At 48.9% G+C, this 13673-nt stretch overlaps 1 protein-coding gene across 1 annotated transcript in view; it reads right to left on the bottom strand.

The window, feature by feature from the left end:
* Positions 1-2832: 2832 nt before the first annotated feature.
* ACAP3 (ArfGAP with coiled-coil, ankyrin repeat and PH domains 3) overlaps positions 2833-13673 on the bottom strand; it is a 59693-nt gene continuing 48852 nt past the window's right edge. Inside the window, exons 16-24 of the mRNA XM_035557698.2 lie at positions 13397-13466; positions 13192-13286; positions 12403-12617; positions 11588-11692; positions 8208-8300; positions 7822-8042; positions 7549-7658; positions 7201-7311; positions 2833-7102 (exon numbers count right to left, since the gene is read on the bottom strand). Of these exons, the coding sequence (XP_035413591.1) occupies positions 6955-7102; positions 7201-7311; positions 7549-7658; positions 7822-8042; positions 8208-8300; positions 11588-11692; positions 12403-12617; positions 13192-13286; positions 13397-13466 (1168 nt within the window). The 3' untranslated portion in view covers positions 2833-6954. The remainder of the gene's footprint in view (positions 7103-7200; positions 7312-7548; positions 7659-7821; positions 8043-8207; positions 8301-11587; positions 11693-12402; positions 12618-13191; positions 13287-13396; positions 13467-13673) is intronic.

Raw genomic sequence — 13673 nt, 5'->3', positions numbered from 1 at the left:
TCTGTAATTGCATTTCAGTCTTCAGCGTATTTATCCTTGTGAGGCTTGTATCCTCATACAGCGTCCACTTTAGACATGAAATAGAAATGCAGTAAGAAAAAAGGATGGCAAAGGGAGAGAGCAAATGGCAGGCAGTGGGCCAAGCCTTTCCGAAACCCTTATAATTTTGCTGCAAGACCATGCAGCTCTCCTTCCATAAGTGCCTTAAATGACTGTAGTGCTCCTGGATTCAAGGTATCCTTCCTATTTAAGTCCTTCATCGAATTCATGAGCCTACCGTGATCCATTAATTTCTATTTATAGGGATCTGTTTCTCCCTCCACAGGAAAAAAAGAGGTTTTTACATCGCTTCTTTATTCCGTACCTGTTTTCCATGCTAAGTATGATAGAAATCATGAGGCCAGGCCACTCTTTCTTTTATTTTTATTTTTATTTTTCTGCCACAGGCACATGAGATGAGAGAAACCCAGGGAGAAGGATTGCAGTGATACAGGGGAACAAGCGGTCCATGTGCAGAACACGGAGATTTTTCATCTAGTGCAAGGTCTCCTTTTACAGGGCAGTCAGCAGCAGAGCTCGTAACACAGCGAGCAGCGACTGACTCAGGTACTCTGAAGAAACATGAATGAGGGGTGATGTGAGCCTGTCACCTTCCCCGTCTTCTTCCCAAGCACCCTGAAATCACATTATCACAAGACAGCGTCGCAGAAACCCAACAAAAAGCAGAGCAGTTACGCGGCATTCTCTTCACTGACATAAGATTCAAGCTGTGGGTTGCAGTGGAAAAAGAAAACAGGTTAAAAGAGTTGGTGTTCTAGGTCCAGTTAATACGGGCAACAAGGCAAGAAACCGTACATAAATAAATAAAGCCAGAGAAAGAGGAGGGAAAGAGTTCATCTAGATTTTTATTAACAGTGTTTCAAGAGACAATAGAAGAGAAGGGAGGAAAAAAAGGCAGACACCACAGCAACAGTTTTAAAATTGTACAAAGGTAATAACATACAGAATATCTGGTTCCATAGTTACAGTCAGTACAGGCTGTGTAGGGAAAGGGGCAATTATAAAACGTGTTACAAAGTTGTACTGAAAGCAGGCAAGTGAAGGAGGTTAATAGGTTATAGCGTATTTACAGCAAGTGCCAGCCCCTGGTGCAGCAGCCCAGCCATTCGGCGTGTATCGGAGCCATGTTAATCAACCACACGTAGCAGCTTTTACTTGGCTGAAGAACTTTCTCTCCGTGCTGTTTAGATAGGAAGGTACGGGAGCCTTGGCCAGCAAGAGGCTGGTTGGGCTGTCTCGTCCCGAAGGCTTCCAGCCCAGGCTGTGTCGCCCTGCCGTAAGAAAGGCTCACTCGCCCTCTATGATCCAGCAGCCCCAGGCGTCACACCAAGGGCTCCCAGGATGGGGAATCCACTCTAATATTCCCATGCTGATGGAGGGACGGGATGGGTGGAAGTGACTGAGACAGGTCTACAGCTCCACTGACAACCTGAAGGCAAGCGCCTGGCCGCTTCCAGAGTGTCAGCGAGTGGAGCAGGAGGACACACAAACTGAACGTGCTCCTCCACGGCCGTCACCGTGAGCCAGGATGTTTGTGGAGGGATGCTCCTGCTTCAGCCAGCCTCTCCAGCCATCTCGGCTCCTGCACTAGGAACACACAGGGTCCTCCTCGTGCCCTGGAAACCATCGTGGCTCCCACCTCTGCCCCTCTTTACCTCCCCGTAACTATTTGCCTGCCCTTTCCTCCCACTAACACGTGCTAGGTACGTACCCCAGTCCAATTTCCCTACAAGGCAGAGGAGCCAGCAGGCAGACTGCGATATGAATCACATTCCTATGGAAACAGCACTGTATATTTTGGAATCTCAAAAAAAAAAAAATAAAGTTCTTTCAAACTCCCACTCTCCCTTCTGCTCGGTCCCTCCTTGCCCACCCTTCTCCACACAACAGCACCAAATGCTCTCGCACGCAGGCACACTCACACCGACGTTTGTCATCAGCAAACCAAGTGTTTAATATCACATTGAATCCGTTCACTCTGTTTTGTCTTTGGTTGAAAGCAATAATGCTCGGGCAGTGAGAAGAGAGGAGTAGGGTCAGGGGCAGCCCAGCAGCAGCAGAGGACAGCTGCGTTAGGGCTGCCGGACCGTCAGTTATCAGTGCATTTCTTTGGGAGGTCCTGGTTTTCTCTTGCATAAATAATGGCCATTTGTGCTGGTCTGAGATGTTACTGATCTACTTTATGCTTATCACAGTCTCAGCTTGTCTTTAAACAAAAGGGTTTGACACCAGTTCTTCCAATTCTGTGTTTTTCCTCAAGATTGCTCAGAGTTTCTCAGTACAGAGAGCATCTCTGAGACCGCAACATTAAAAACACCCAAGGCATCCCTTGATGGCACGGGGGGGATCATTTCAACTTGCCAGCAACTTGAAGTTGTCCCATGGGGAATCAGAGACAGGTGCCTCCAAGACTCAAACCCAGACTACCTGTCCAGGCACTCGGTTACAGGGTTTGTGTCAACTTAAAAAAAACTAGTACAGGTATGTGAATATTCACCCAGGTCTCAAAAACTCAAAGGATGACAATCTGCAGGGCTGGGGCAATGGTGTGGGTCCATTTGCGTTTGGACAATGCCTGGCATGTTGCTTTCGAGACAAAGGCAAAGCCTCTCACGTTATCTGTGGTTGCAGCCAAGTTACTGTCACAGTTACAACATATGCACGCTTTGAAAAGAAAGAATGAGAAGAGGAGTTTTGGCATTCAGTATTTCAAACAAGATTGTACAACACAAATACAGCTGTACTCAGAGAGAAAAAAAAAGTGTTCAGATCTAGCCTTCCCTGTAGCCCAGTTGGCCATTTATTTTGCTGAAAACAAATTTTATGTACAACTTCCCCACTCCCCCCTCCAAAGCTCTAGGCACGCACACATACACACCCCAACCTAATAAATCAAACACAAACCAATGAGAAGTGCCTCCTTAGCATTTTTTCCTGGAGAACCTTTTTTGTTTAGAAACTGCAGGATGTACTAAAGTGGTTGATTATATTACAAACTAGAGGCATTTCATGCCTCGTCATCTGTATAATGAAAATAGAAGAGAAAAGGGGGGTGGGGAAGGGGGAAGAGGAGAGCTGCGGGGAAAAAAAAGGCAGGTTTTGAAAAATATTCCCTAACAATGCTACAAAAAAATCCTGACATTAAATACAGACAAACTGTATTGAATAAAAATTGCACTAGTCCTCTGGGCGCATCAATAATAAATTAAATACTTAACAATTCCACTGATTAAAAAAGACAGCACAAAATCCATAACAAAAGAACATAAAACCCCCCAATACTGTATGTAGGAAAAGTGCACAAAGTTGCTTTATACATTGAATCTAAATAAAGTACCAATACACGTTAAATAAATTGTCTTGCAAGACACTGCTTTTTGCATCAGTATTTACACACGCTTTAACTTCATGTACTTCAGCAGTAAGTCTGAGCTTCACTGGACCTAACTGTACCCGGTTCTTGTTTTGTTCTCATGAGTCACTCATGCCGACTGTGAAATAAAATGACCCAAAGTGGAAGCCACGTCTCCAGTCCTCCTTGGCTTACAGAAAGGATCAGGCCTATTCCTAACTTCTCCTAAGAAGCCGGAAAACCAACTGGGGTGTTTTAAGTTGCTGTGCACGTGGAAAACGTTGCTAGATGACAATCATGCTGAAGTTCCTTAACAGAATAGGACCGTGGTGGTGGTGAGACATCTGTTCCACTTCCACGATCTCTGAAGTACCCTGGAAGATGCCTGGAAGATTCAGTGTGGCCTTCTGGAAAAGGCCACAACTTGAGGGGAACCACATCAGCTCTGACAAACATCTCATCAGATGCAGTAAGCATAAAACGGGCTGGGATTTTCAAGAGAATTCATTACAGAGGGTCTCCCAGTTCCTGACCCAGGCAGAAAAGACGGTTCTTGTCTGCATACTGGTCCCTGTCCTGTACTGAGCACTCAAGCACTGATCTGGATGCCACGCGGTGATCTAACCATGAGCACGGTGCTGCCCTGCGGAAGGGCTCAGCCAGCCACTGGCTGCAGAGCAAGCAGGCTGAGCTCACGAGGGTGTCCAGCAAGGCAGTGACACAAGTGAAAGGCACCACTGCTCCGAGGGGGAGCCCCCGTAAACTTGGGGTGACTTGGACCAGGAAGAAAACCAGCGCAAAGGAAAGATGAAGCTCCAGGAGAATGTGAAGTAGCAACGTTCTGTAATCCTGCACAAAACCACTGATGGGCAGCGATGCTGGCTCTACCCTCACGGGTATCAGGCAGAAAGAGATTTAACCCTGGGCATATTAAATGCGAGCTGAGGGAGATGATGTAGCAGCACTGCAGCAACAGCACACGTCCACCTGCATTTGGCATCACCCCCAGGGGCACATGCCCGAGTCAGCCACGATCGGAGCGTGGTCCCTGCTCCCGGAGAAATCCCCCTCTGAACAAAGGATACAGACATCCCAGCGGTTTATGCCGCGCTGCTTTGTCCTGCATGCAGTTCTGCATCACTCCTGAGGGTGTCACGGCTGATCAGAACACGGCCCAGACCCAGCGAACACTTGGCAGAGGGCAGGTAAGGGCACATCCTACAGCCCCAACTCACGGAGGGCAGAGGGAGCATTGCCTGGTTAAGGATGAAAGTTTCAGACCAGGCATTGAGCAGCTGAGAAAGGAGAAAGCCAGTCTGCGTGCTGGGTGCAGGTACAGAGCCTGGTCCTCGAGGCAGGAGGGGTGGAATGATGGAGAAGATGCAGCGAAAGGCATTGCCAGGGGTAAAAAGGCTGAGGGGGCCAAGCTCATTAATTCTTTAAAGATTGGTGGAAGGAGATTGTTTATGGCTTAGGGACGAAAGAAAGGCCCTGGGACCGGATTCTGCGCCGCCACTGAGCTGCAGCAGTTCCAACACGGTCACTGGGACTATTTCGGGCTCACAACAGACAACTGGAACTGAGCTCAGAACTTGGCACCGGGCATCCCGCAGCTTCAGGAGAGAACGGGAATGAGAAAGCCACAAGAGAAAGATGGAATTCAAGCCCCAGACTGCAGAGACAGAAAATGGTGATCTGTCTGCAGCAGGATGTGGGGCAGCACTTCCCGAGGGAAGCAGGGACACTCCCTTGAACCGAGGGGACAACTACCAGAGCCTAAGGGGAGCTTCTTTTTCGTTCCACTTGCAGACACACGGGCGCACTCTGAGCACTGCTGGACCAGTCTGAGGGCACCATCTCAAGCGAGGAGCTGGGCTCTTCTGGTATCTGAGGATAGAAATAAACCTGCAAAGGTTTGACCCCCCAAGGGCTGCAGCAAGACACCAGCCAGTTTACAAAGAAAGGAAGTCAAAAGAGTGGATGAAAAATAGTATGATTGTGTATCACTGCTGATGTAACGCAGGAGGACGGGGAACTCTGCCTGGTATTTGTGTTCCTCATGAGATCCTGACCCCTTCAGGATCCCAGCACTATCTGTAAGGCACAGTGGCCCAACCCCAGAGCCAGCAGCTGAGGTGCCCAGGCAGACTGAATACCAGCTGTGGGCTGCCGCCCACGAGTCCTGAAAAATTCTGATGCCAACAGCAGTTTGAGGGCGTTCTGAAGCGGCTCTTGCAGGAGCACATCTCAGCTTGGCATCCAAGTTCCCAGCCAGAGGAGGATCTGGCGGAGGTACCCATGCTCGGTAAGCCCTCCTGAGATAGGAGCACCTGGCTGCACCATCTCTGCAGGGCTACTGTAGCATGACCCCCGTAACAGACCATAAACACCAGCAACAAAGTGCTCTGAGTAGAAACACATTCCCCCACTCCGGCAAAGAATAATACCAGGAAAAGGAAAGAAAGAAAAGAAGATTCTGCTGGTCCTTGGAACTGGGAAACGCAGAAGTCCCCGGGCCAGCTGCTGAGATGCCCTGCTCACATGCTTCAGCATGCGGGGTGAGCACAGGGGATACACATGCAGGTAGAAGTCTCCTTCACAGAGACACTGAGTCAGAAATACGGTGACCGGGAAACAAACCAAACCAAATTGCATCGTGCGGCCAGCCAGCTTGGCAGTGGCAGTTGGACTTGGCTTTTCTTCCCTGACAGAAAAGCCCATCGCCAGCGACAAGCTTCTCCCAGCCTCAAAAAAGTTAGCATTGCTGCTTCATACCATGGGCAGAGCGCATCCCGGCCCAGGAAGCAGGTGAGCTATGGCTTTGACCAGCTAACCACCAAGGCCAAAAAATGGGGAGCGTGGCTGGTAATAGTCCTGAGAGCAAGTGAGGTGGGTAGCCATGGCTCTCAATTCTACCCCTTCTGCTGTGCAGCGAAGCACCTGCCCCACGAAACAGCCTGTTGCCGACTTAGAGGTCGCATTTGAGTTTTCTAAACTGGCCCCAGCAGCTCCCAGATGCTGCAGAGTCCCAGGAGAGAGCAGGCTGCTGGTCGCACTGCCAGGAGAGGGCTCCCCGTCAGAATCCCTTCCAAACTGTTCAGACGAGAATTCAGCGCGTGGTGACTGCACCGAAACAGAGACACGAGAGGTTCGTCTGACCCTATTGTTGGCGGGCTTCTCCTGGTGATAGAGGGTTTCCTTTTCTTCTTTCTTTTTTTCTTTTTTTTTTGTTTTGTTTTGTTTTGTTTAATGCTAAACTCTTCTCCCATACTTTTCACACACTCGAGTTCACACGCCATGGTCTGTGGTTATGCCCTAAGAATCTCCTACACGAAAATCAACCATCCAGTAGTCAAGCATGAGAACTTTATGCTAGCAGGAAAGATCCCTTTTCCTTCCTGCACGCATCTCAACCTATATGCGCAGGCATCAAAAACAGACCAATCTGCAAGAAACACCAATATACCAAGGATGGGGCTCTCGGGGCTTCCAGAAATCCGGCCCCACTTCAAGACTGCAAAGGGGAGGTGGGGGAGTTGTCACTAACACTCATCTATGTTAAGGCTGATGAACTCTTGTATACACTTCCTGTACTGGAGCTCAGTAGGGCTGTTGCTGGGATATTGACCTGGTTGTCCAAAGGGGCCCTCTGCTTCTCGCATTTCCTCATTCATTCGAGCCAAACGCAGCCTAGAGCAAAACAGAAAGCAAAGAGAGAGTGGTTTTGCTTACTTTCTGCTATTTACAGGCAGCGTTCCCACCTGCAGGAGGGTCCGTGCTGCACTTACAAGGTAACGATGTCTGCGTTGGCCGCCTGGACTGCGATACTTAGCGGGTCCTGCCCGTCGCTGTCCACTGCATGCTGGTTCGCCCCTCGCTTGAGGAACAAGCAGACCTGGCTGCAGAAGGGAAAGAAACGGCCGTCAGCAGAAATCCCACCTCCACGCTGGAGTGGGCACAGAGCACAGTCCCCCCACATACAGTCACAGCTCTTGCACGGGCAGATTCCCCTCTGAACCTCTGTTTGGGATGGAAATCCACCCCAAACCCAGCTCCCCTGCCTACCCCATGACTTTGTAGCAACCCTGAAGCTCCAGCCCAGGGTGATGGAGCAAGCCGGCATGCAAAGGACTTACCCAGTGTGCCCCAGGTACGTGGCATGGTGCAAGGGAGCCCGGCCTCGGCTGTCTCTTTGGTTAACATCTGCCCCGTTCTGCAGCAGGAATTCACAGGCTATCAAGGAGCCCTGGCAAAGTAAAGTGGAATTTTATTTGTAAATTCAGCCCGCAGTACCGAGAGGATGCACGAGCACGTACCAGCCTGTGAGCTGCCTACTGTCAGCGTACTCCAAACTGGAGTCAAGGCCTCCCATTCCCAAACATAGCCCCCCAGCCACAAGCACAACATACCCCCATCACGGCTTGAATCAGAGGAGTTTTGTTTTCATCTTCATCGTTCACCCAGTTGACTTCAGCACCATGAGCCAGGGCTTCTGCCATGAGTGGCAGGTTTCGGGCTTGTGCCGCCTTGTAGACCAACAAGCCAGGATGCAGCTCCCGCAGGTCCTCCAAATCTGATGCCTCCTGCTCAATCTCTGCTTCACCACTCGACTCCTCCGACACCTCGCACTCTGAGAGGGAGAAAGGGGTGGAGAAACATGACCCAAAAGCTTGGCATTTCCAATTTGCTGTGTTTCCTGTTGCTTTTGGCACCAAACAGTCCCGGCCATCCCTCCTGCCTCAGGTCTAGCTGCTCCCCACACCACTTCCATCACCAGCCTCTGCACGACACCCACCTTCCTCCGTCACGCTGTCCACCACGGAGCCAAACACCAGGATATCCGTGCTGCCGTCCGTGCTTCCCCCAAGCCCGCTGTCACTGCTCAGACCTGCAGGGCCAACAGAAGACAAACCAAGGCCATTTTAACACCCGGGCACTCCGGTACCAGGCACAGCTGAGACCACAGGGGAAAAGGGCTGCGCAGAACGTCACACACACATTGCACCGGGCGCTGCTGGCAAGGGAGAGGGGACTGCTACCCCACTTAGCCCCACTCAGTAAAACTGCCCAAGTTAAAACTGCAAAGCCTTATGGTGTCCGTGTCCCCACGCTGCCCTTCATGCAGGGATACTCCAACATTGCCATGGCACTTTGGGCTGTTGAGGACAGCACTTGCTGCAATCCATGAGGGTCGCCGTGACGTAGACTGGAGCAGAGCAGCAGCAGAGACAGCTTTGCAGCAGGTTACGCAGTGTCGTTAGCAAATAGAGACACCCCTCTGCTTTTACCACTAAGAATCTTAATTTCCACTCTTATCTGAGCTTTCTCCAAAGCTTTTCAGTTGTCACCGGGGCATTTGCAAAATGCATTGCCCTTGTAGTAGATTATTGACCACGAATGGGCCAAATAATATCAAATAATGTTTATCTCAAGCCAAACTCTTAAAGCATCCATTCACTTATTCACCCTTTCTCCACCCTATGGTGCTTCCCACCTTCCCTGGTGAATGTTACAAGGCAGCTGATTGCATACAAGTGGAGTCAGAAGACAGGAGACAACTTGTGCAAGGACACACTGTGTCAGTGGCTGAGCAACTTTGTACCTTCTACCATTTGGATCCAAAGCAATCCAGAAAATGACAGAAGGGAAGGAAAAAGCAGTGTTGGCAGTGCCCCTGCAGAAGGCTTTGGGACATCGCCTTCATCGTGAGGGATGCCCTGTCCCTTGGGAACACTGGCTGGGCTCTACATCCTGCTGCCAGTCACTGCTCCTACCTTTAAGCAAAATCCTTTCAGAAGTATGCCATTTTGGTAAAAACTGGTGGAAAAAAACAGTGAAGAAAAAATAATCTCAGTCAATTCATAACAAACGTTTGGGGCCAGATTCTTATACAATGCATTAGCGTAGATCCACTTTTGTAATCAGATCTACACTTCCACCTTCTGGGTATCCGCCCCCACACAAGAACAGGCTGGTGGCTGAATCTGCAACCTCCAATATTTTGTTAGTGCTCTTTGCATGGTGTCATTATTACACTGATTGACAATTAACTATAGGTTGTTTTTCAAAGTAACTGCTATGTTTTGCATAGAGCGATGAGTAATTTCCTTAGCATGCCTCAGGAAGCTGTGCCTTCTGATCTCCTACTTGTTTAAAAGAAAGAACAAGTGTTTGGAGTGGTGTGTTAATCACTGTCAATCCACCGTTGATTGTCTCATCATGCACTCACGCTCAGGGTACATGAGGCATCCTAATCACCACCAAAAAGGAGCCCAAATTCTCTTATGACATTAAAAAATAAAACGTTCATTAAAAACTAATGGCAATAGCATCATCCAGAGCCAGACTTGGATGCAGACGAGCAGACAGCCTTTACCCTGCAAGTATATTTACTCATGCCATGGACAAACACATGTTCCTGTCCCAGTTAATTACTGGGCAAAAGCTTTCAACATCACTGATCTGTACAAAGCTGCTTGGCAGAACTACACAAGAAACTAGAGACCAGACTCAAGACAGAGCCCCTTGGCCATGGATCAAGCGGCAAAGAAACTCCTGTCACATGAATTTGATGGATTTTTCTGGACTTACGCTTTCTGTAATTCAGATTCATTCACTAAGGAATTTTGGAGACTGTCCAGTTTTGAAACAGCTTTTACAAGTAGTGAATAATCACCAGATTAGGTGTACGGATTGGACTTGGGAACTTCTTGCCTTGGTGAATGCAGCTCTCAGGAAAGGCTTAAAGCAGCACACATCCTGCCTGTCTTTTTTGGATTTGCTCTTGGGAAAATTATTGCTTTCTTTTTGTAGATAGCAAACAATCTTTGCTGAGACCCATGCTTTCCATTATACCAGCACGAGTGAAGAGCGACTCCAATGAGTTACACGGCACTACACTAGATGTACGTGAAAACAAGAAAGGAGGATCTGGCTCATAGCACATGAACGCTGATATGTCAAATTGCCAGTTCTGCTCCCACTGAATCAGTGATAAAGCTCCTATTTTCTTCCACAGGACCCAGATAAGGCTGCTGAACTCTGAAGTTCTACATTCAAACTACTGTTTCTGCTTGACTAATAATGCTGAATTCCTTGAAACTGGGACAGGCTTTAAGGCGCTGATTCGGACAGGCACTAAAGCACCTGTTTCATCGACTTCAAGAGGTAAAATGCACTTGCACAAAAGGCTGCGATTTTCTGCTGGGCTGACACAGGACCTTAAACTATCGTACGAGCTTCTGAACAATGTAAGTGGCTGAGTTGTTTTAAAAAGTTACTATCCCTCATCTGAGTATAACAACAAGCCATGCTCTTGGTCTGTGACAAATGCAGGGCGTTTGAGGTAAACACCTCTTACATCCTATTTGCCATGTGCTGCCCACATGTGCAGGCTTGGATCCTTCGTCTCATCCGAGAGAGCTGTTCCTTTCAGATGCAGCAACTTGACTGCAGGAAACCTCATGATGCTTTTTAGCCTTTCGAAAGCCTGCCCGCCTGTCTTCCCCACATCATTTTTGCGCTCCAGTTTGGCTGCAAGAAAATACATAACTGCCTCTGATGTTTGGTTTGGAACAAGTAAAATTTGGGCGTCTCTTTTGCTGCTGGCTGCCAGAGCGTCACCTTACCTCCGTCCAGGAGGAACGGCGTACCGCTCCCACCGGGACCAATGCCACTGCCACTCCATGGGCCACCTGTTAGCGGATGCTGCATAGAGATGTGGCTGGCACCTAGAGGAAGGTGGACGGAATATGAGGGGAGTTCATCGTCACAAACACAAAAAGAAAAATTGTCCGCAGTAACGCTTGCTAAAAAAAAGGAAAAAAAAAAAGTAAAAGCCGAAACTCAAACCAGAAAAAGACGATGGAATGCACAGTCTGGGAATAAAAGATGTGGGGAAAAAAATCCCATCCACCAGAATGCAAACACCAGGGACTGACTGACAGGATATTAAAATAACAAGTGCAATAAAAAGAGTGATGGGTTGGAGTTGGTGCAAGTAACTCCCCATCACTCTTCTGAGACATTTACCCAATGTGTGTGATTTGGTCAGCCGTCTGCCTCTCCAGTGAGGCCGATACCTTGCCTCAAGTCTGGTGCAATGCACACGCCCTAGAACAGCTGGGAGGTAAGGTGTGCCAGAAGCAGGGACACTTTTTCTTTCTTTGTACTTACTGCGTGGGCCAGAGCCAGCACCAGTGTCGAAGTAGGAGAAGAGAGAGTCCAGTTCATCGGGGCAGAAGAGGGAATCTCGACGGAACTTCCTCTCCAGCGTGGCTGCTGTTTTACAGAGAGATTTTGAAGTGCATAGTTAATAACATGCAGATGAACAAATGCAGAGTTCCACAGCTGTATTTACACGGACTGAACTTGCATACCCCAGAATTTTTCAGTGCCATAACCATGCTCACACACCCCGTCAAAACACAACCACCATAGCTGGTGGTAACACTGCAGACCAAGTCATACCAGAGCTTTTTGAGCAGCCAGAAGCCTTCATAAGCATGGCCTCCATTAGAGATCAGGAAGGTAAAATTAAAAGGACTTGCTTTTTTCTTTTGTTAAAAAGCAGGAAGTTGGAATACAAAGGAAGGCAAAGACAGCTTAGAAGTTGCTAGATCACCCTGATATAAAGGATCATAGAACCATAGCATGGCTTGTTTTGGAAAGGACCTTAAAAATCATCTATTTTCAATCCCCCTGCCATGGGCAGGGTACCTTCCATCAGTTCAGGTTGCCCAAAGCCCCATCCAACCTGGCCTTGAAAGATCTCTTCTGTTAGCCAGAAGAACCTCCTCAAACACATGGAAAGTGTTAGGAAATGGCTCTGAAGATCCGCGTCAAGGTTTGTGCAACAGCATTTTGCTTATACCTCCGGCAGGCTGCAGACCCCAGAGATGCAGGGCCATGTGTTACGGCAGCAGTGCCCATACCTACACGGAGCGGTGGACAGGCCAACACAGCTCTGTCTGGGGCAGGGAAATTCCCACCTGACGACAACATGGCTGGCGATGCGTTGCCTGCTTCGTGGCGGTACTTCCTACGAGCTGTGGGTGCTTTCGTGGCGCTGTTGTGCCTCTGGCACTTCTTCACACACCAGCGTCGAGGTTTCCGCTCGTTCTCTGCCAGAGCCTCCCCATTTGGCAGCTTCTTCAGGAATTTCTTCTCCACGTACTTCACCTTGATCCAGGCTTCCTTGTCCTGCCTAAGAGAAGAACAGCATAAAGCTGTGCAAAGGGTCACAAGATCCGCCTAAAGCAAACAGCCACGAGGGGATAAGGCTGCTATGGGTCATTTTCTCAACCTGGATTTGAGTCCTAAAAGCCAGTGAGGCCTGGATGAAGCAGGCAAGTATTCTAAAACCTAAAAATATTTCAAAATTTTCACAGCATAACTGCAGAACGCAGCACGTGGCTGAGAGTGGAAAGGGATGTTCAGCCCCAGCCCACACCACGTGCTTCAGTTACGTGTATTTGTAAGGTCTCAGCAGGTGTAAACCCAGCAAACCCTGGTCAAAGGATGTTTCACCAGGCTGCTGGCTGGTAACACCACACTGACCTTTCTGAGAGTCAAGCTCAGGCCAGCTGCAGAGGGAACAGGCTGAGGTGTCCAGCCTTGCCCAAGCCATTTGCACCAGGAGGAAGGGAGTTTGGGCCCTCACTGAATGTCAGCCCCACTCAGTCTGGCTTTCCAGAGAGCTCAGGGCAGAGCTGAGGGGTTGGTGTAGGTGGATACCTTCCCACAGGGCTGTAAGGACCAGGGCATGCGCTCAGACTCACCTGGAGCTCCCTGCTGTCGGTTTCTTAAGTCCCAACTCTTCACACTGCGCCTCGTAAATCTGATTCATGGTGCTGTTCCCCAGCTCACACATCAGCTGCAATACAACAGGGAGGGAATGAAATCTTCTGGTGAGGAGTTCTGCCACCAAGAGTCCCTCCACGCCCACCATTTGTCCAACTCTTGGTGTTAAAAGCCAACACTCACTTTCAGTAACTCTGGCTCCCAGGAGTCCAGCGTGAGAGATCGGACTTTGGAGCAGTGAACACCCAGACTCCTGTTTATCCAAAAGGAAGAAAACCAAAATGGTTACATTCCTCAAAACAGATTATGTATCATAAGATGAGCAAAATCAATCCAATTCCCATGCATTCATCTACACAGACATAACCATAGCACAAAAGCTTGATATAAAAATCCCCTGCCACAACATTATTCACATTAAAAGCTATTCTTCTGTTCCGTTTGTCTCTGAATCATTCTA

The sequence above is a fragment of the Cygnus atratus genome, chromosome 21 (assembly GCF_013377495.2).
Source record: "Cygnus atratus isolate AKBS03 ecotype Queensland, Australia chromosome 21, CAtr_DNAZoo_HiC_assembly, whole genome shotgun sequence".
NCBI classification, from domain to species: domain Eukaryota; kingdom Metazoa; phylum Chordata; class Aves; order Anseriformes; family Anatidae; genus Cygnus; species Cygnus atratus.
This window is presented reverse-complemented; position numbering and strand designations above follow the sequence as displayed.